This window comes from Enoplosus armatus, chromosome 23 (assembly GCF_043641665.1).
Source record: "Enoplosus armatus isolate fEnoArm2 chromosome 23, fEnoArm2.hap1, whole genome shotgun sequence".
In the NCBI taxonomy this organism is placed as follows: Eukaryota; Metazoa; Chordata; class Actinopteri; order Centrarchiformes; family Enoplosidae; genus Enoplosus; species Enoplosus armatus.
This window is the reverse complement of record NC_092202.1, coordinates 5294333-5314759: the sequence shown is the minus strand read 5'-3', so window position 1 is coordinate 5314759 and position 20427 is coordinate 5294333. Positions and strand designations below refer to the sequence as shown.

The window sequence follows — 20427 nt, the reverse complement described above, 5'->3', positions numbered from 1 at the left end:
CACACACACACACACACACATTGCTCTGACAGGTTTGAGCCTCTGCAGACCAGCTGCTATGATTCAAGGTGTTGCTCTTAGACAGTCAGTGTTAGATTAATTGTAAAAGCATAATCTATGATACAAATGTTACCACCACCACTATCACTCCCAAATTGATCATAAGAGTTTTAATTACCAGGACTAACACTCGACATCAACTAAATGTACATGTTACTGTTTTTGTATAGGGCTGCAAATAACAGTTATTTTCATTATCGTTCATTATTTTTGTCTAAAATCTCAAAGAAAGAGTGAAAAATGCCCATCACAATTTTCCAGAGCTTCAGTAGGACATCTGACATCTTTTGTTTTGTCTGACCGACAATCCAAAACTCAAAGATTTTCCACTTAGAATGATATAAAACAGGCAAAAGCAGCAAATCCTCACACTTGGAACCAGAAAATATATAAAATGACTTAAAGGAGGAAACACAACACGGAAAAAATGTTTTTCAATTATGATCAATGGAGAAACACAAAAATGCTTATATACGTGAACATACATGTAATTTATATGGTTTAAAAACATAGACACATAGACATTTTTTGACACATATGGCAAAAAATCAGTGGTTATGGTTGCGAAAATGTGAATGTTTGCTTATTATCTTGTTCTTCTTTGACATTACACTAAATATCTTTTAGGTTTTGGACTGTAACTAACAAACAATTAATGGATGAATCAAGAAAATAATAGGCAGATTAATCTGTAATGAAAATGATCATTGGTTGCAGCCCTAGAGGCCCGTTGTTGAAGTGGAAATACTTTTTACACATTTGTTACACATAGTCATCGCAGTGCTACACCTACAACTGAGCTGTGAGACCGAGCAGAGACCACAGTAAAAAAAATGAATGAGTGAATGAATGTGTCTATATTAAAGCCAGCACAAACCCACACTTCTTTCTCTTCAGATCACACCGATGATCTATAACAAAAGTCCCAGCCAGAGGAAATAATAAAAGCAGTAAAGATAATTAATTGTTTTTATTGATAGGTACAACATTTAGACAATAAATGGGGAGTCTTGTGACATAATGTTAACAAAGTACATGAACAAGCAACAATAAGACAATTATTATTTCTACCTCTGTATCCCTGGCTGCAGCTAGCATTCCTCTATCCGACCTCCTTTCCACTGACTATATTGCAGTTCATTTGATACTATATCGTTCCTCACATACACCTTTGTCAGACAAGAGAAGACAAAGTGTACAAACCCGTGTACATATACAGAATTTATACAAACAATCTATATTAACAGTAGGTTAACAAAAAGTGCTGTAAATTCATGCTACAGTGCTGTGCTAAATCAAGACCAACAAGTACGCTTTTCCCACCTAAATATAATCTGAAAATATTGTTTGTTGAAGTTTTGGTAAACTTTCTGCTGAGGATTTCTTTACAACAAAAATCGTCATGGTTATTTCAAAGAAAAATAACTTTCTTAATAGGTTACCCAACCTTTTTTGCAGAAGAAGATGAAGCCAGGCTGCAAATCAATTCATTTTAAATCAGTGAAAGTTTACTGATTCCTAAAAGTAATTTAATTAACTAATTAAAACTGTTATCGAAATAGTTTGAGCAGTTAAATAAACTCCACGTGATGCTACAGTTTGATGTGTATAATCGTCGTAAACATTAATCTCATACAACACATTCAACAAGTAAATTTACCGATTCATTCTACTGTATCTACATTATACAGTCAAATACTAAAAAGTACAAAAAATAGTTTATGCTTCATAGGAGACAGATGAGAACTGACTCAAATCCTATGACGATGAAAACAATCAAACCAATGTCACAGGCATGTGTTTCACAACCTAAAACAACCGTGGTATAAAAGTCGTCCCAAATAAGGCAAAACAATAACATGCCTTATGATGCATGATTTCAAATCAAAGCTTCACTCAACAGTGACATGAGAGAGAAAAAGAAAATAAAGTGCCTATTGTGTAAATAAGTTAAGATGAAAATCGCTGTGCATGAGTAGAGGTTTTATAACAGGGTTGTTTTCAGTGTGATGACAGGTGGAAGTGTCCTCAGGTGTACTCGTGGTGGTGGTGGTGGTGGTGGAGTGCAGAGTTCAGCGCAGTGAGTTGGTGGGCATACAGTCACACAGAGCCCTCCTCTCTGCCCTCAGCACCAGCGTCTCTGTCTGAAACGGACAAAACAAAACAACGTATCGCTGCATGTAAACATCAGCTCAACTCAAGGGTGTGACTTCCACTGTCCTTTATTTTCATTCGCTAAAAGACCAGGACTGTTATGACCTTTTTCCCCCCGGATTTTGCCTCTCAGGCAACAGACAAGCTGCTCTACTGTCAGCAGACATTACTCAGGGCTGAAAAGCTACATTTTAAATAATATAGCTGTTTTTATTTAAAGATAATTCTCCTAAAGATGTTAGAACTGATCATCAATCAAAGATAAAGTCGTAAAAGACAATGCTCTATGTAGTAAAGATAGAAATAAAACATTATTTATTGAGCTTAAAGGTTCATTGTTGGCATTGGAAATAGTATTTAGATTTTTTTGTCAAACATTTTTATAACATAATAACAATATTTATCAAAAAATATCAGGTCAAGTGATTATTATGTTTGTACATTATAAAGAAGCATTTTTCTTGGTACTCTAACATTATTGTGTACAGCATGATAACCAATTTAACCATAATTTATTATTCACTAGATCATATAAATGTAAATAAATATAGAAACCCGAACTGGCCAATACATGTAGTGTAGCCACTCTGTATTTTCTTCCTCTAAACTTTAATTTTTAAAAACCTAAACAGTGACGGGGCAGGAAATTAGCTTGAGCTAGACGCCTTATAGACATTACATCTATTGCATTGCCTCTCCCTATTGTCCCTGTTGAATAAACTGACAAGTACATACAAATTTTACAACATAAAATACAAAAATATTTATTATATAAATAAGTCAAACATATACTGAAACCTACCATGTAAGATCACATAAAATACAATGTATATAAAATGACAACATATTATAAAACCTGCTGTATATCCTCATATCATCATCCAACTCAAAAATCAATGGTTAAAAGACAAAGTCACCATCATCATACAATTGTTATAGGAAAGACTCATCAACTGGTGAATCATGAGCATTTAACACTTCGATAGCATGGGAGATGAAGAATTTCTCAAATCAAAACATAAAAATGAATAATACAGGGCCTCTGCTTCTGTCAAGGAGATGACATTATTTTCTAGGACTTCACTCACCCTGGCATCAAGGTTGAAAGCGGTCTTCTTTAGATCTTGCAGTGCCCTCTGCATAAACTCAAATGCATGACAGTCCACACATGGGCGACCTGGAAATGAGAGGAAATAATTCACAGGATAATGCAATTATTAAAACGAGTTGTATAACAGAGGCACAAGTAGATAAAGTAATTCTCCTGCTAGTTAGTTACACAGCAATATTTACCTACGGTTTGCTAACATTAGCCACCATAAGCTAGTGGTCATACCAGAGCAAGAAGGGCTGGAGCAGCAAAACCCCTGAGTGTATTGAATCAAACAAGCACGTGTTTGGGTGCTTTTTAATTCAATATTTAATTTGTAAGAGGAAGATTGTGTTATTTCTCTTTTTAAACATACATAGTTGTGTTTAAGGAGCTATTTATGTTGGTTTTATTCATTAGATTTTCACTGGGGAGGTCTACTTTTACATTTTGGTGTAAACGTTATTTCAAAAGCTTTTCCATCTCGACAATAGTGAACTTTAGAGAAGGCTAGATCCCAGGGGTCAAATTTCCAATTACCAGCAATGGTGGCATAGGTATTTGCCTTTAAACCTCTACATTGTTTGAATTTAATATAGATGATAAAATGGGTCTTAAAACAGCAGAGCAGGCCCATTTTCATGTTGTGATGTAGACACCAATTAGGATGACCTACAAACCCCACTAAGAAACCTCTGTGGGGACCTGCCATCATTAACCTATAAAACATCAATGTCAGGCAGATCCACCTAACAAACATTTTAAAACCTGCGCTGAACAGGCAGAAAAATCCAAATCTCATATTTAAATCCACCTACTTTCGGCAGGGATGACAGTCCCGGTCTCCTGATCCGCATCAGCTGCACCGAGACAGAGGAGCTGGACCGCCAGAAGGAGCACCGCTGCCTGCAGATATCCACTGGATGCCATAGTGATGATGTGATCAGTTACCTTTGAAATTAGAAATAAAATGTGCAAGTGTGTGGAAATACAACATCGGTACATGTCCTACACGGCCGTCAGTCAATGAAAGAACAAAATCTGATTTGCTTTGTTTAGAAAATAGTCCAGTTTTCATCGATGAATATTTGTTTGTATTTAAGAAATACAGTCTACAGCGAGGAACCACTGTTTATTTAACAAGCTGTACGTTAACCTACCGTGAATCAGTCGATGATATTTTGCAGAACACCAGATCAGCGTAAAATGCCACCTAGGATTGTTTAATGTAGATTAAGAGAGTGCGCATGCGTGTGGCTCGTATAAAATTTGCTTTAGGGACCAGAATCAAGACTTCCGGTGACAACATTCAAAATAAAGGCCTTGACAAGCGTACAATTAATACACATATTATAAATGTCTATACAACTTTACATACATGGATCATAGGTGTATTAAAGTAAATAAGTACATTTAATGAAGTGCAGTTTTGAGTATTTCTATTTTCTACCACTCCATTTCAGAGGGAAATATTTTACAGCTTTGTTTACTAGTTAATTTTTCAGATTAAGATTTACCATACAAAACATAAAATCAAAATATGTATATGTTGTAGATTAAAGTATCCAATGTATATAAAGTTGTAAAAATGTTCAACGATCAGCTACCACATTAAAATGCTGCTTACATGCTAATACATAAGTAATAATAATCCCTTTATATAATATTTAATAACACTCAGGCCATTCTACATAATAAGTGCCTTTACTTTTGATACTTTATTACATTTTGTTGGTATTACTTATCTATTTGCACTTGTACTTCAGTAAAAGTGAGTATTTTTAGTGTTTTTACATTGCAGTATTGCTGCAGTAAACCTTTGATTATCATAATATATAATAAAAGGTAGTTGTGGTCCAGTTGGTACTGTGCCGTTCAAGTAGTGTAAGACTGCAGTGCAAATAAAAATATGGAATCAATATTGTACATTACAAGTTACTCGGTTTATTTTAAAAGAATTAAGTGAGCAACATTTATATAATGTGCACCTTCCTATCATTTATAGCCATGCAGCTACATTTGAGAGGTGAAATACATCCTTTTAACTTTATTAATAAAAACATGTGGGTAAACAAAACTAATCAAAACAAAGTTATAGCCATATTATTAAAGGTGAAATACACCTATATTTTCTTTGTAGATTTTTCATGGTTCAATGTTGATAAATGGCCCCCACCCCGGTGTGGGCGGGGTCCTGACTGTTTTCTTAGGTAGCCCGTTAAAATGCCCGAACTCAAAACACTTCTTTTTCCAAGATGGCGTCGATGAAGGACAGCGACACCGGCCTGTGGCTTCACAACAAACTGGGATCTACGGACGAGCTCTGGACGCCTCCGAGCATCGCTTCTCTCCTAACCGTGTCAGTAATTGACAACATACGGCTGTGCTTTTCCAGCTTATCGCCACCAGTGAAGCTTAAACTCCTGCTCGGGATGCTGCATCTTCCCAGGCGGACCGTTGACGAGGTGGGTTCCTGTGCGCTAGCTAGCTATTAGCCTGGCAGGTAAGGTAAGCTATTAACTTAAATACACAGCTACGACAGGAGGCCAGTCTCCGGCTAGTTGCTCCAAAAGAAAACATTGCTGTTCCTGTGAGTGTTTTACACTACCACTGAAACGTCTAACCATGTCATTAAACCTATTCAGTAAGCGTTAGCTAGCTATCTTTAACTATTGGTAACGGTAATATCGTTGGCTAACGTAAGTAACATCAAACTGATGTTTTTCCTGCGACTAATCCTGACGGTTTTACCTCAGTTTCTAGAGAACAATATTCATACGAATTTACGTTAACATTAGGCAGTTACACGACTAACTTGACGTTGACACATAATTGCGTTTTTCAGCAGTGGTTCACCAGCTACAACGGATAACATTAGCCTAGCGGTGCTCGCACAGACATTATGGTGGGATGGGCACAACAGAGCTAACTGACTGAGCTGGAGGGCGGTGCCAGCATCTAGTCCGACAGTCACTTGTTAAGATCCCTAAAACGTTAGATGCCCGTCATCAGTGTGTCTTGCATATTCAGACAGTTTGATAAACGCAGACAAAAGAACTACATCTGCGTCCAAATATAATCTATTGTATAGTTTTAACTAGTGGTAGAGGAAGTATTGAGATGTTATATTGAAGTACTGCATGTACTAGCAGTAAAGAAATGTTGGGAATGAGAACATGTGTTGCATTTTTTGCATTATTACTGATGATTACTTTGTTGTAGCTGGTCATAGTTGAGTTGATTTTACCAACGTGCAACTAACGATTATTTTCATTGTTGATTAATCTGCTAATTCGTTTCTTGATCATCATTCATTCTTGATCGACTATTAAACCTTAGATCCCAGTTGTGCCTCTTGCACTCAAATGATGTGAGATGATTTGATTGCTGCCAGATGTCTGCCTTTTAGCTGTTTTCTCAAAATAACAACATCAAATGAATACATTTGATGTTGTTAATTAAATGCATTTTTTCATTTTCGGACACAATAAGCAAACTTAAAAACTGGGTTTCTGATGAGCATTTGTCATTGTTTTTGCAGTTCAATCAATTTTTTTATTTTTTATTTAAAAGATGAATCGGTATACATAAAATAATCATTTTGTTAAATACTAGTAAGTTATTAAGTGGTCATGAACTTTTCGGGCAGCGTAAGGCGTTCATCTTTTGTTTCACTAACGCCGCCTTCCTCTCCTGCCAGATGAAGGAGGCCCTGTCTGAGATAATCCAGCTTGCTACGCTGGATTCAGAGCCCTGGGTGCTGATGGTTGCAGACATCCTCAAGTCCTTCCCAGAGACTGGCTCTCTCAATCTGGACTTGGAGGAGCAGAATCCAAACGTGCAGGATATTCTTGGAGAACTCAGGGAGAAAGGTAGGAAATGTGTGACCCTCACTGACTGGAACATTGACTTCATAGGTCAAAAAATGTAAATAAAATGACACACGACACAGTATTACTGACCTATTACGCAACGTATTGCTCTGAAAAGGAATAAGATGTATCTGTAGCAGAATTGCCTACACATTATGATTAAATTGATCAAATTAGAACTGTTCCTTAATTGCATTTGGCCCCGTACATACATTTTGAAATCCACATAATGTGTTAGGAAAAGTAGTCATTGAAATCTACAAGAACTTTTATTATGTCAGTCAGCTTGTTCCCTGCAGTTTTATGAAACTTTTTAATGGTGGGAGCAACTCAATATTGTACTAATGAATATAGTTATGGAGTTTTGTGCAAAGAGGGAATTTGCGGAACAGGTGGGCTTATATTTCAATGGTTCTAATTGCATGTAATGAATGCACTTACACAGTAGTATTTACACTACTGTTTTGGTAAAACACCTCCAAATGATGGTTGGTTAACCACCAAAGTGGCGTAATGGTGTAGACAAACATGGCTGATGAGTGTGGGACCTTCCTTTTTGATAACTATCCGTGGTTATCACATGATTATATGAAACATGCTTAGCTTACAGTGAACAGGAATTCAAGCTGAGTTGAGAAGTTTAAGAAAAGTGAGGCTATAGACGTGCAGCTGAAATATATATGCAGACCCTCTGCTATGTAATTACTGTAGTTTCTTTTGTCCTGCAGTAATTTGATTGATTATTAATCTCCTCCCCAGTGGGCGAGTGCGAGGCGTCTGCCATGCTTCCTCTGGAGTGCCAGTACCTGAACAAGAGTGCACTAACCACTCTGGTGGGACCCCTCACACCCCCCGTCAAACATTTCCAGCTGAAGAGGAAGCCCAAGAGTGCAACCCTCAGAGCAGAGCTGCTACAGAAATGTAAGTTACTTGAACTTATATACACTGCCTTTCTTTTCTTTCAAATATTTTTGAAGTAGCAATGAGGATTTTATCTTCTGCGGCTTGCTTTTGGTGCTTTTATTGCATGTGTTTGTTAGACAGTAGTTACAATTGTATACAAGAGAGAAGAAATGTGTATTTGTATTTGCAATTGTTCATTTTTTTTATTCTTGTGCATATTCCTTTCCTTTCTATTCTAGCCACAGAGACAGCCCAACAGCTGAAAAAGACAGCCGGAGTGCCTTTTCATGCCAAAGGGAGAGGATTGGTCAAAAAGATTGACACTACTAGTGAGTTTAAGACACCTGCTCTTTCAGTGCTCATTTGTTGCCATCATCAAGTGCCATCAAAACATTTTTATCACTTATTCCATTTTATGACCGACAAACTTTTCATCCTGTCTTCCGTCACTGTTGCTGATACATGTATCAATATTTGCATCACAGCTCCTCTCAAGGGGATTCCCAAGGCCCCGTTCCGCAGCCCCACTGCCCCCAGTATGTTCAGCCCTCCCAGTAACCGCACACCTATTGCCCCTGCACGGACACCCCTGCGTAAGGAGAGGGGGGTCAAGGTAAGGTCGGATTTCCAAAAGTGCTACCTTTTGTTGTTTAATTTGTGTGTTTGAGGCTTAAGATTTTTCTCACAATTGGCCTTTTTACTCTTTTTCAGCTGTTGGATATTTCAGAGCTGGATATGGTCGGCGCTGGAAGAGAAGCTAAGCGGAGAAGAAAGACTTTGGGTACTTATATTTCCAGCCCTTCATCAGTTTTAGAGCTATACTATCAACTCATCAGTTAGAATAATGTGTGATTATACTGATGCTGACTTAATGTTTTCTTCTGCTGTAGAAACGGAGGCAGGAGAGAAAGCAGCCAAAGAAGAAGCAGTGGTGGAAAACACCACCCCCGACTACGCTGCCGGCCTTGTCTCTGCACAGGTACTTGTGGTCACATCACTCAAACATTCCTGACCTCTCCTGTTTTGTCTCATATCACCTGTTTTCTGTCTCTATTATAACTAATAGCGTTTTGACTTGTTTTTCAGAAACTGGGGGCATTGAACGAGAATCCTCTGCCTTCAACCAGCTACCTACCAGCCACACCCAGCATGGTTCCCTCCTCCTCTTACATTCCCAGCTCCGAGGCGCAGCCAGGTTAGACGAGACCGCTCAGCATTGTATTGTTAGCACAAAGGGCTCAATGTAGTGCTTTCATACACTTATTAGTTCAAGGAGGCAAAGAAAACATTCTCATGTCAATCTCACAATGTCTTTTCTTCGCTTACCTCCTTTAAAGCAAATGCTGGTGGTTCGGGGCGGGACACGCTGCAGTCGGCTCGCCAACCAGAGGAGTCGGCAACAGCTGGCGCTGGCGCCACCGCCACCTTACCAGGCCAGTACAAACAGAGGACGCCTATGTACAACGCGAGCAACACGGCGAATCCTGCAACCCCCACGTCCCCCAGCACGCCAGTCTCCACCCCCGCCAGCAACGGGCCCCCAGCAGCCGCAACTGCCAGCCAGCCAGAGACCCCCACCCAGCCTCCCAGCACACCTCAGACCCCCACCCCGACACCAACCCCTACGGCACCACAGCCCCAGCCCAAAAAGAATCTGTCACTCACGGTAAGGTGGAGATGGAGAGCGTGGGTAGCTGAAGGACACAAACATTATATAAACTCCTCTCAAGACTGATTGAATTAGTGTTATTGAATCTGTGTATTTAAGCTCTCAGTGTCTCCCAGCTAAGTCTCTCTGCCGCATGCTGTTTGTGCTCCTCAGAGAGACCAGATGTACGCTGCCCAGGAGATGTTCAAGACGGCCAACAAGGTCACCAGACCAGAGAAGGCCCTCATCCTGGGCTTCATGGCTGGATCCAGAGGTACAGGAGTAGTATATTTTTCATTAACAACCACTCATTTCTAATTGGTGTAAATTTAACATCATTATCTGGTCAAGATGACTGTGATTTTCCTCACAGACCGGTTTTGATCCATATACTTTTACAAATGAGCCATAACTCCTGCACAACAAGCAAAATCCTGAAGCATGCAACACATTTTTGTTAGCATGAGAGTTTAAACTGACCCTAGCAGGGGTGTAACGATACACTCAGCCCATGATTTATCTATCTAGCGTTAATGGTGTTTGGAGGTGTCTTCAGTTTTTATTTCTTCAGTAAGTGAACACTAAAAACATGAGATCCTGCAGGTATTTGTCCTGGAAAAGAACCATATTTTGGCCAACATTTCCAAGAAATACAGGCATCTAAATTCCTGGTATTCAATTTTCGGCATAAATGCACTACACAGTGCACTACACATATGATTACAGGAAGTGTCTGTGTCGGTGATTCCTAAACACACATAGGCCAATAATAACCAGTCTACTTGCTCCTGTCTGTCAGAGAACCCGTGCCCGGAGCAGGGGGAGATCATCCAGATCAAGCTGAGCGAACACACAGAGGTTCTGCCCAAAGCCGACGGCACCGGCAGCACCACCATGCTGGTGGACACAGTCTTCGAAATGAACTACTCCACAGGACAGTGGACCCGCCTCAAGAAATACAAACCCATCACCAACACCTCCTGAGGCGCTTCGCTCGCTCAAAATCACACACCCAAAATTTCTTATCCACTTCAAAAAAAAAAAAAAAAACATGTTTACACATCCAAGTATTTGCATACACATTTGGGCCAAATCAAGCACTGGGCAGGTGAGAGATCATCAAGGAGAGAAAAGGTCCTCCCTTTTCCTGCACCGCCAAAATGCAGGACTCTTTGAAGAATATTTCTGTACTTTTCGTTTGTTTCCCTTACCCTTTTTATTGTTTCAGTTTTTAAGTCCCCTCCGATTCCTGAATGATGCTGTGTTCAGGAGGGGTGAGAGCGTTATACGAGTCTGAGCAGAAGAATTATTCTCACGGCAGACACCTTTCAACATTTGTACTCTGAGGTACAAGCATGTCACGAGTCTAGAAAGACGACAAGACGAGCTGTCTGTATTTTCCTGTATGAATGTGACATTCGCAGCTTTTCTTCGACCTTTCAGATCAGAATCATGATTTGTGACAACAACAACAACAACAACAAAAAGAGAGAATAATGACAGTCATCACAGAGGTGACCAAAAGAAATGAGCGGTGAATATTTTTCAATGCTGTCAAGTTCTGTTTGGAGCCTTCTGGTAGATGTTTAATAATTTTTCATCCTTTTTCAAAAGAAGGGAAGAAAATAAAGTGACAACAGACTCCATGGGGGCGTTTCTCATCTTTCTTATTCACTTTTCTTTTTTGTTGAGGGAGTTTATCAATGGTTTCCCGTTGTGCCTTTTCCTTCCCTCGATACATTTACTCTGCTGTGAAATAATCCAATGCTGACAAGTGTATTTGGGAAGATTTCTTAAATTCCTGTGCATTAACGTGAAGCAAAGCATTTCTGCAGCTTCAGTTTTGGTACACATTAAACAAACGAGATATAATGTTAATTAGTGAGCTTTAAAAAGGTGTTGCTGGGTGGATTTCAGAGCCAGGCTACCTGTTTCCCCTCTTTGTGCTAAGCTAAGCTAGTCCACTTCTGGCTGTAGCTTCATATTTATTGTACAGACATGAGAAGTGAATAAGCGTATTTCCCAACTGTCAAACTATTTCACTATGTCAACAACAACAACAACCATGTGACTGCAAAAACATATTGTAATAAGAAGCAGTGAAGTTATAAATGAGAGAAAAGATTCAGACCTTTTTTTTCTTTTAATTAACTGAAACAAATGCGTTGCAGCAGAAAACAGGCACCACAATCAATGAACTGCCATTATGCAACATTCACATTACCACGCAACGAAGGTTTTGTCAGCATTACTAATGAATCAAAAACCCAGCACATTTACAGCACACATCTGTACAGGTGTTTTATTATTCTGGCTGACTGGACTTCCTCTGGGATGTGTGAGCGTGTCCTCCTGACCACACTCGATTTAACCTCTCTACACCTGTTCATGCAGGTCAAATCACACCTTTTTGAATCTTTCATATATATGAAATAAGGTAACACCAGCAAAGTCCAGATTAGCTCCACCAAATGTGAACATGAGCAGGAGTCTAATTGGTAAAAACAACAGGAACACCTTGAGCCTGTTGTGTACTTCTACCTTCTGAGGGTTAAAATAGTACAAAACAGTAGGACTACTGCCCCATGTAAAAACAAGGGAAAAGTAATTGTCTAAGTTGTATAAAAGATAAGTATGAACAGCTCAGAGGCCCTGTTTTGCGTGATAATGTGAATGTTCAATTAAAAGACATTTCCATTAATATGAAAATCAACCTGTTTTTAAAGCTTGTGCTCATGACGCAACAGTCCTTGAACAGGGTAAATGATAAAATCATGACTTGCACTTAATGGAACGACTGAGTGCAAAAATCAATCTCTTCCACTTGAATATTCAACGATCTGATTGTACCTCTTAGTATTTGTGTACTACGGCAAGCAGCAAGGCAGACAGAGAGTACCACAATCTTCAATCCACATCCAGCCAGATCCAGTCCGGAGGTTTGGTTCATGGCTGTTAGCGTGTGGTTTTAGTCGGCTCCGGGTTCCCTCCAGCCTCCAAACGTCTTTTCCAAGTAGAGAGCCACCTCGAGGGTCAGGCGGTCCTGCAGCTTCCCAGCAACGACCTGCAGACCCAGGGGCAGACCTTCCTCACCCAGACCCAGAGGGCACTGGGTGACCGGCAGCCCGAGGATGTTGATTATACCTGGAGGCAGAGAAGAATGGACGTCACGGTTTCATATGTGGAAATAAAAATAAGACTGGAGCACCTTCTGACAACTTTACTGGAGGTTGGGAGATGTCCTGTAACTGGAAATATTACGTATAAAGTTTGATCATTTTAGTGGCGCATTCTCACAGAAGAAGAAAGAGACAGAACTGTGGACAGTTGAGGAGGACTGACCTGTGTAGGCAAAGTCAAGGGGTCTGAAGAGCGGGTGGTGGTGTTTAGGAGCCACTCTGGTGTGCGAGGGGTAAAGAAAGACACCGTCAGTCCCCAGCAGCTCGTCCACTCCCTTCTGCAGCTTCTCCTTCTGATGGATGATGAAGGGTGAGGGTTTGGACACCTGGGTCATCTCCACCAGGGCCAGACCTGAACACGTCACGCACACTCATACTGTTCACAGCTGCAGCTTTAAGACGCCGTCGACCAGAATAACACAGGAAGACTTCAAGCAGCCACAATTACACAAAATGTATTTAATAACCAAAGTTTATTTTGTGTAACTGTGCATATGTTGTTGTTTGATTTCATGCTGGAGACGTCATAACTGCCAATATGAGTATGTACTCATTTTCTTTTATTTTAATTTTACATATCATAGATGATACCTATTTTACAACAAACAACAAATTGTTTTTCTCCAAATAATAAATGTATCTGTTTTTATGTAGTTTGTGATACTGTGCAGTATTGTATGGAGCCCCCAAAGTGTACAATATTGTTATGAAATAGATATTTATATGAATAAATTATGTCAAGTATTTAAAAGAAACAGTTAGTTGGTTGATTCAGAACTGCTTAGCGTTGTTGTTGCTCTAGCTAACAGGAGCTAACTGGCTACATTTGGTAGCAGTTGTTGGGCTTGTTAGAGGCAGGAGGCGTGTGATATTACAAATGGAATGAAAAAGGCAATTAGGAAATAAAATGCAATGAAGACAGTCTTGAAATAATGATGAGAGAGTAAACCTTAATAGCTTCATACAAATGAAAATAAATTATAATCAATATTTTTCCCTCTTACCAATAGCAGCCATGGTATGCTCGGATTTTCCCACCATCCATTTCAGCAGCTCCCACAGAGGCCACACGGGTCGTCCTGGTTCCCCAATCAGCTCAGCAAATGTCTGAGGAGGCTAAGGCAAGAAAACAATTATATTTATTATTTATTTCTAAACAATCACAAATTACACAAGAGTGTGTATATTATATTTGTGGTGACACTAACCTGTGTTAGTGCCTTTACTGTGAGTGTGTTACCTCAACACCAGGTTTTCATTTAAAACAAGTCACTAAGTGATTTATTTATGTCATAAAGTACCTCAAAATAGTAGCGCTCAGATAATACACACTGTACACAGCACACAAAATATTAGAGAAGCTTTTCATGATTTTTTTGCAACATTTGATGCCTGAAATAGTTTTTAAAATCCACTTGAGTCAAAAGATTTGCTCCCGCTGAAGGACCTTTGCGTATTTTTGAGGCGAGATGAGACATGACTTCCAACATCAGAGAGGCCTGATGAAAACATGATGAATTATGATCAATTTAAACCTGCTGCTTTATCAGTCTGAAGGTTTTTTCATCAACATGTTAACAAACATCACCACTGGGTGGCGCCATAGTTGAAACTTTAGAAACTGTTATATAGCTTTTTATCCAGGCAATAGATTTGTTTTTATAATTTTCATAACCTTTGAAAGCGGTTCGCTACTGAACACAGTGTCTGGGTGCTTTACAGTCTAGTTTAAATCCGCGGTGGAAGAAGTACTCACATTGTTTACTGAAGTAAAAGTACCAACACAACAATGTAAAAATACTCTATGACAAGCAAAAGTCTTCATTCAAAATCCTACTTAATCCTTTCCTTATCCTAGTAAAAGTATTATAACAAAATGTACTTAGAAGAATCAAAAGTACAAGTTCTGCAGAGCAACACATTATTTACATTACATTATCATTGCAGTAACATTTTATACCAGGAAACCATGAATGGCATGACAGTAATAATAACTTATTCAACTAACCAAAGGACCCTGCAAACCCCATAGCACTGTGTGTGTGTGTGTGTGTGTGTGTGTGTGGTATGCTAAAGCTAAACAGATTAGTGAACCGTTTCTGGGCAGCAGACTACAATAGGCGCTGTGACTAAGACTCAACCTGCTTTCTTTCACATTCACGTCTTATTAGACAGATTCACGACTGTTTCCTGTTTCATGTCCAATAACTGTCCTGCACAGACAGGCAGGGACACGCTGCTCTGGATCAAGGTTGTCAGCTACCTTGCCCTTCTCGTCAGGAAGGCCCATGTAGGTGTCCCAGATCTGGAAGCCATAGCGGAGCTCTGGGAAACGAGCTTCTTGGACTTTCACCCCGAGGTCGGCCTCCAGACGCTCCACCACCTGAAGAACATCGCGTGAGGATTTTAATTAACCTTCCTGATACGCCCGGTTCTGCAGAAGTGATTTGACCAATGGATTCAACGCACCTTCCTCTGAATCTCCATGAGCTCTTTGCTGACGGGGTACGTCACAGTAGAGCCGCCATCGTGAGGGATGGTGAAGAACCGCAGCTTCTTTAAGTCAACCTTCGTGTTTAAAGACAACCTGTGTAAACATGTGGAAGCAAATACTGCAAATTAGACAAACATTAGCGGACAAAGGCCATTGTTTGGTTTTGATTTTTACCAAGCGCTGCAAGAAAACCTCCAAGAAAAAAGAACGCTTAGAAAGTATCTGAATGTTTATAAAGTTAGCTGGTTTTGGAAAAAACACACTCATTCAGCTCTTACATGTGAGCTTTGGGTCCTGCCATGATACTGAGCATGGGCAGCAGGTCCTCAGCGTAGCGGCACATGGGACCATTGCTGATGTACTCCTCGTGTCTGCCGGAGCAAGGAGGGTACTGGTTCTCAAAGGACACGACACCTGCAGACACACATCACAGTAACTCATTTTTGTGGGCCCTTGCCGGCAGCAGAAACAATAAGAACACTGACATATTATCACCTTTTAAGTTGATGTGGTAAACTTGTTAGCAAACAGTGGCTTGTTTACACATCCAGCACTTAAGGAGAAACATTAGCATTCATTTGTAGTGATTTCCACCTGATATATTTAATCTCTTTTAGCTCTGTTTCTGGTCTCAGCTAGTCGCTAACTGTGTCTGTCTGCTGTTTGGTGCTGAACATATTGTGAACAGTGTGTTTTTAGAGCTTTCTCACTAAAAACAGCTGAAAAAGATGCCATGAGAGTGAACCAAGCTAAACAATGACTTGAAACTCACTAAAAAAAAAAAGCTCTGTGAATGAGGGCTGCAGATTCAAGTGATAATTCGGGTTCATCACTACCAGCGACCCCTTTTACATTGTCATTTAATATAACGGATACTGCAGCAGCACACTGAATAAGGACGGGCTGCATTAATACATATTTAACATGTAGTTTCTCTTACCGGGGGTGGTTTTATGGCCGAATATACCGTTGAAGAAACAGGGCATACGGATGCTGCCGCCGATGTCTGAGCCCACGCCGATGACTGCGCCTGCTCCTCCCAGTATACTGCCCTCCCCACCTGAGGCCGGCAGGTAAGCAGAGAGAGAGAGGAGAGATAAGCTGGCAGTCCTGCTTTATCCACAGTCTTGTTTAATAATACTACACTACTACTACAACATTAACATTAACTGCAACAATTATTCAATATTCAATTTTCCAGAACACCTAATAAATAATGTTATATACTATAATATAGCTTTTCTTATCATGGCTCTTAGTAGTGGAGTCCTCGACAACAACAAGTCTTTATATTATGTCTTAGTTAATGTTTTGTTTATCACCTCAGAGAACTTATACTTCCAAAATACACCGAGCTCTTGTTTCTTTAGGGTCTGAATGCACTTACAGTAAATCCCTATGGACAATAGCATTTGCCAAATAAAAGTACTGTAAGGTAATGAGAAGGCAAGGCCTATATTTTGAGGTATGATCAATTGAGAAACACAAAGTTCCATCTATAACTCAAGAGTCTTCAACCATGTTTGCACATAATGAATTAAATTAAATTATTGTGCACTCATTCTTCTTCCTTCAGTTGGAGATTTGGGTGTGTCATGCTAGTAGCTGCTAATGTAGCCTCGAGCTGCTAGCCTCAAACAGAGGTGAGGAGCGGGCTGCAGAGGTCTGGTGAGCTCACTTCTTTCTAACTCCACACAAACAGATTTTTTTTAATTTTCAAACTTGTAGTCTTCAAGTGACATCATTTGAGGCAGTTTAACAAACTTTGTGCAGCTCTCTCTGGAGCCACAAAAGACTTTATACAACTTGTTTCCACATATGTAGTAGTACTCCCCTTCCCCTTTAAGAGTTTCCCTTCCAGGGACCAGGGCCAGAGCCTCTGTGTTTGTGCGTCTGCAGTGTAATATGATTATCGGGGCTATTCCAGGAGACAAAGAGACTGACTCCAACAATAAGCTGGTCTCAATAAATGCTTCTTGGCTCTGAACCTCAAGTCAACAACAGCGTCTGACTCCCTGCCTGAAAGAGAGGTCGACTCGAGGTTAAACCGAGAGCTGCTGACCTGAACTTCCTCCTGGTATCCTCTCCAGGTCGTACGGGTTGTTGGTGATGCCGTGGAGGTGGTTGTGGGACTCGGACCACATACACATCTCACTGGTGTTGGTGACGCCCAGCGGGATGGCCCCCGCTCTCTTCAACAGGGCCACCGCTGGAGCGTCGACGGTGGCCGTGACTCCTCGCCTGGACATCAAACCTACAGTGTAGGGCATGCCTGCAAGACGCAAATGTGTCAGATGCTCAACTGCAGCGTGGAGTAAACCCCAAACAAAAACACTGACTAATTTCAAGAACATTATTTGCTGGAAATGCTTTTTTTTGAGTGTGTTTTCATCACACAACATGATGTATTCAGAAAAAAGTTACACTAAACTGTGAATGGGTGAGTGGATATCTGTTACCAGTATCAAATGTTGACTCAAATTCTGGTTATTTGATGTATGTAGTCAAAGTAAAGTGCCTGGTTTCAAGTGACCGACAGGATATTCGATGTCTGGAATTTACCCTGGAGGGCATAGCACTCTTTGACAGAGAGCGGGACTCCCAGTAAAGGTAGTCGGTCCTCCAGCACCTCCTCTCCTCCCGTTTCCTCCTCAATCAGCTTGTCGACCTGGGCCGCCTCCTGGAGGGCAGCATCGAACCTGGACGGAGAGAGAGACAAATTGTTTAAATGTAAATATGGCAGAATTCAAGTGTTGCCATGACAGTTATAACTCTTTATATAATTAATTTCATTTTTCTGTCATCTTTGATACGAGTACACTTTGTACAAGTTAAAAAGGAAAATGACAGCATTAAAAGAAACAATAACTTTGCTCCAAACACCCACAAGGAGGAATAATTATTAATAAAAAGACATGGGAGCACAATAGGGCTGCAGTTAACGATTATTTTCTTTATAAATTAATCTGCCAATTCTTTTCTTGTTAAAACGATTTTTTTGTCTATAAAATGTCAGAAAATTGTGAAAAATGCGTATTATAATTTCCAACAGCCCAATGTAACATCTTTAAATGTCTTGTTTTGTTTGACCAACAGCCCGAAACCCAAAAACATTAGGTTTGCTATCATGTACAACAAAGAAATGCATCAAATCCTCACATTTGAGAAGCCGGAGCCAGAAAATATTTGCTTTAAAATATGAGTAAAACGATTAATTGATTCAACATGAACATAAAAAGACAAAAGTAAAAGTATCAGGTAAGGAGGAATGATTCTTTCTTGCCGGTCTTTTACAACAGCGTTCAGAAGAGGGTTGACTTCCTGGATCCTGTCAATGTAAGCCTGCACCACCTCCACACTTGACACCTGCAGAAACACAACATTTAGACTATAAATATGAGTGTTAGGACTAGTTACACACAACAGAAAAAGTAAAACCGCCAGAAGTGGGAAAAAAAAGTACACTTCATTCCTCCAGGTGACATATTAAACAGGTTTGTCCTAAAGATGGAGGGAGAGGAGAAAAAATGCATTCTTTCATAAATGTGTAAATGTATTGATATCCTTTAACTTTTTATGTTCCACTGCTAACATAACAGTGGGCGTGGACATAAAGTAGAGCAGCAACTATTTAGAGCAGCAGTTATTTTCATGATAGATGAATGTGCTGTTTTCTCAGTTATCCTGTTAACCAATCTGTTTATAATAACATGTAAGAAACAGTAAAAGAAAACCTGAAGATATCCACATTTCGCAAGCTGAAACTTGACTAATAATCTCTTTTCAAAATTGTTCACTAATTGATTAATCGACCAGTTGTTTCAGCTCTACATAAAAGCAACACTTGCACAATATGCTGCAAGCCAATAGCCCTACAATGAATACACGACTTGTGAAGCTTATGGTTATGAACTTGCAGTGTTTAATGGTGTTTCTCCCCCTCTCCAATATACTGTGGATTCTTTACAACATAATGCAGTCAAAACCGCACAAAGTCCAACCTGTCTCAATAAGATGAAGATCGCATGCCTCACAAAAAGGCTGCAGGGCTATAGCAGAGCAGCTGCTTCTCTACTGTCCACTTTATGTTGTGTATACTGATAAGAAGCCCGGGTGTGTGCTGTGTTGTTATTCCACAGGTGTTACTGTCTTATTTCTAAAGGTTTATAGACTTAATAAATAAAATAAAACTGCAGGGAAAAGTTCATTAGACAGTGGACCAGATATTGAGATGATATTGAGAAACATGCTACGTGGATGTAAGACTTCACACTTCACTGAAAAGCCAGATTTAAAGCCAAACAGCTTATGTAACTTTTGTGAGTCTAAACAACCATTAACCAACATTAGTTAAGTAGAAGTGACTATTTGTTGGTCTGAAGCCACTAAAACACGCTTGTCTGTCCAGCCGCAGTCCTCACTCGGTTTCCCCGGGTACACACCTCTTTCCGTCGGATCTTCTTGGCGAGCTGCGTCGCTGACACGAGCAGCAGAGGGTTGCGGACGGGCGGGAGCTTCTTCCCGGACATAACAGATCTCCGGGGCGAGAAGAGCCGAAACAGCACAAAGAGGACTCCCATGACCGCTTTGAAGAGCCATACCTGGGCCTTTTCCAGACGGCTCAGTGCCATGTTTCCACCGCGGAGGGAGGAAGGACGGTCAACGATTGTTCGGCTGCGGTCACACCGACGCTGTCGCCAACACTACCGGACACCTCCTAGCATGCAGCGGCTGGAGGATATATACATATACCAGCTAGTTAAGCTAGCACAGGTTAGTGAGCGTGAGGCTAGAACCGGAAATTTACCTTCAAAATAAAACCATTAAATGGGCTTCATATAGCAACATTGTAGATTAGTTTCAGCTTTATAGTTATTGCCTGTGGTGGAATATAACTGAGTACATTTACTCTTTGTACTGTACTTAAGTAGAAATTGGGGGTACTTGTACCTTACTTGACTTTTTAACCCTTTCCTAATTTCAGTGGTAAATATTGTACATTGTATTCCAATAACTAACATATATCT

General features: G+C 40.1%; 3 protein-coding genes across 3 annotated transcripts; 1 reads left to right on the top strand and 2 right to left on the bottom strand.

Annotated features, from left to right (window-relative positions):
- Window positions 1-1697: 1697 nt before the first annotated feature.
- Window positions 1698-4237, bottom strand: nicol1 (NELL2 interacting cell ontogeny regulator 1). Its single transcript, XM_070930130.1, has 3 exons — window positions 4123-4237; window positions 3303-3391; window positions 1698-2204 (listed from the first exon to the last, which is right to left on the bottom strand). Exons 1-3 carry the CDS (start codon window positions 4232-4234, stop codon window positions 2133-2135), a joined length of 273 nt encoding a protein of 90 aa, XP_070786231.1. The 5' UTR covers window positions 4235-4237; the 3' UTR covers window positions 1698-2132.
- A 1322-nt stretch (window positions 4238-5559) lies between these two features.
- Window positions 5560-11373, top strand: nelfa (negative elongation factor complex member A). The gene is made up of 11 exons (XM_070929836.1): window positions 5560-5769; window positions 7005-7176; window positions 7936-8097; window positions 8319-8408; window positions 8565-8692; window positions 8791-8860; window positions 8970-9058; window positions 9166-9274; window positions 9417-9745; window positions 9902-10001; window positions 10527-11373. Exons 1-11 carry the CDS (start codon window positions 5560-5562, stop codon window positions 10709-10711), a joined length of 1644 nt encoding a protein of 547 aa, XP_070785937.1. The 3' UTR covers window positions 10712-11373.
- Window positions 11374-11864: 491 nt separating this feature from the next.
- On the bottom strand, window positions 11865-20087 carry LOC139305769 (fatty-acid amide hydrolase 2-A-like). Its single transcript, XM_070929720.1, has 11 exons — window positions 19843-20087; window positions 18684-18766; window positions 17963-18099; window positions 17463-17672; window positions 16341-16460; window positions 15679-15814; window positions 15376-15493; window positions 15170-15289; window positions 13911-14022; window positions 13070-13258; window positions 11865-12871 (listed from the first exon to the last, which is right to left on the bottom strand). The coding sequence occupies exons 1-11, from the start codon at window positions 20029-20031 to the stop codon at window positions 12696-12698; spliced, it is 1590 nt and encodes a 529-aa protein (XP_070785821.1). The 5' UTR covers window positions 20032-20087; the 3' UTR covers window positions 11865-12695.
- Window positions 20088-20427: the final 340 nt, after the last annotated feature.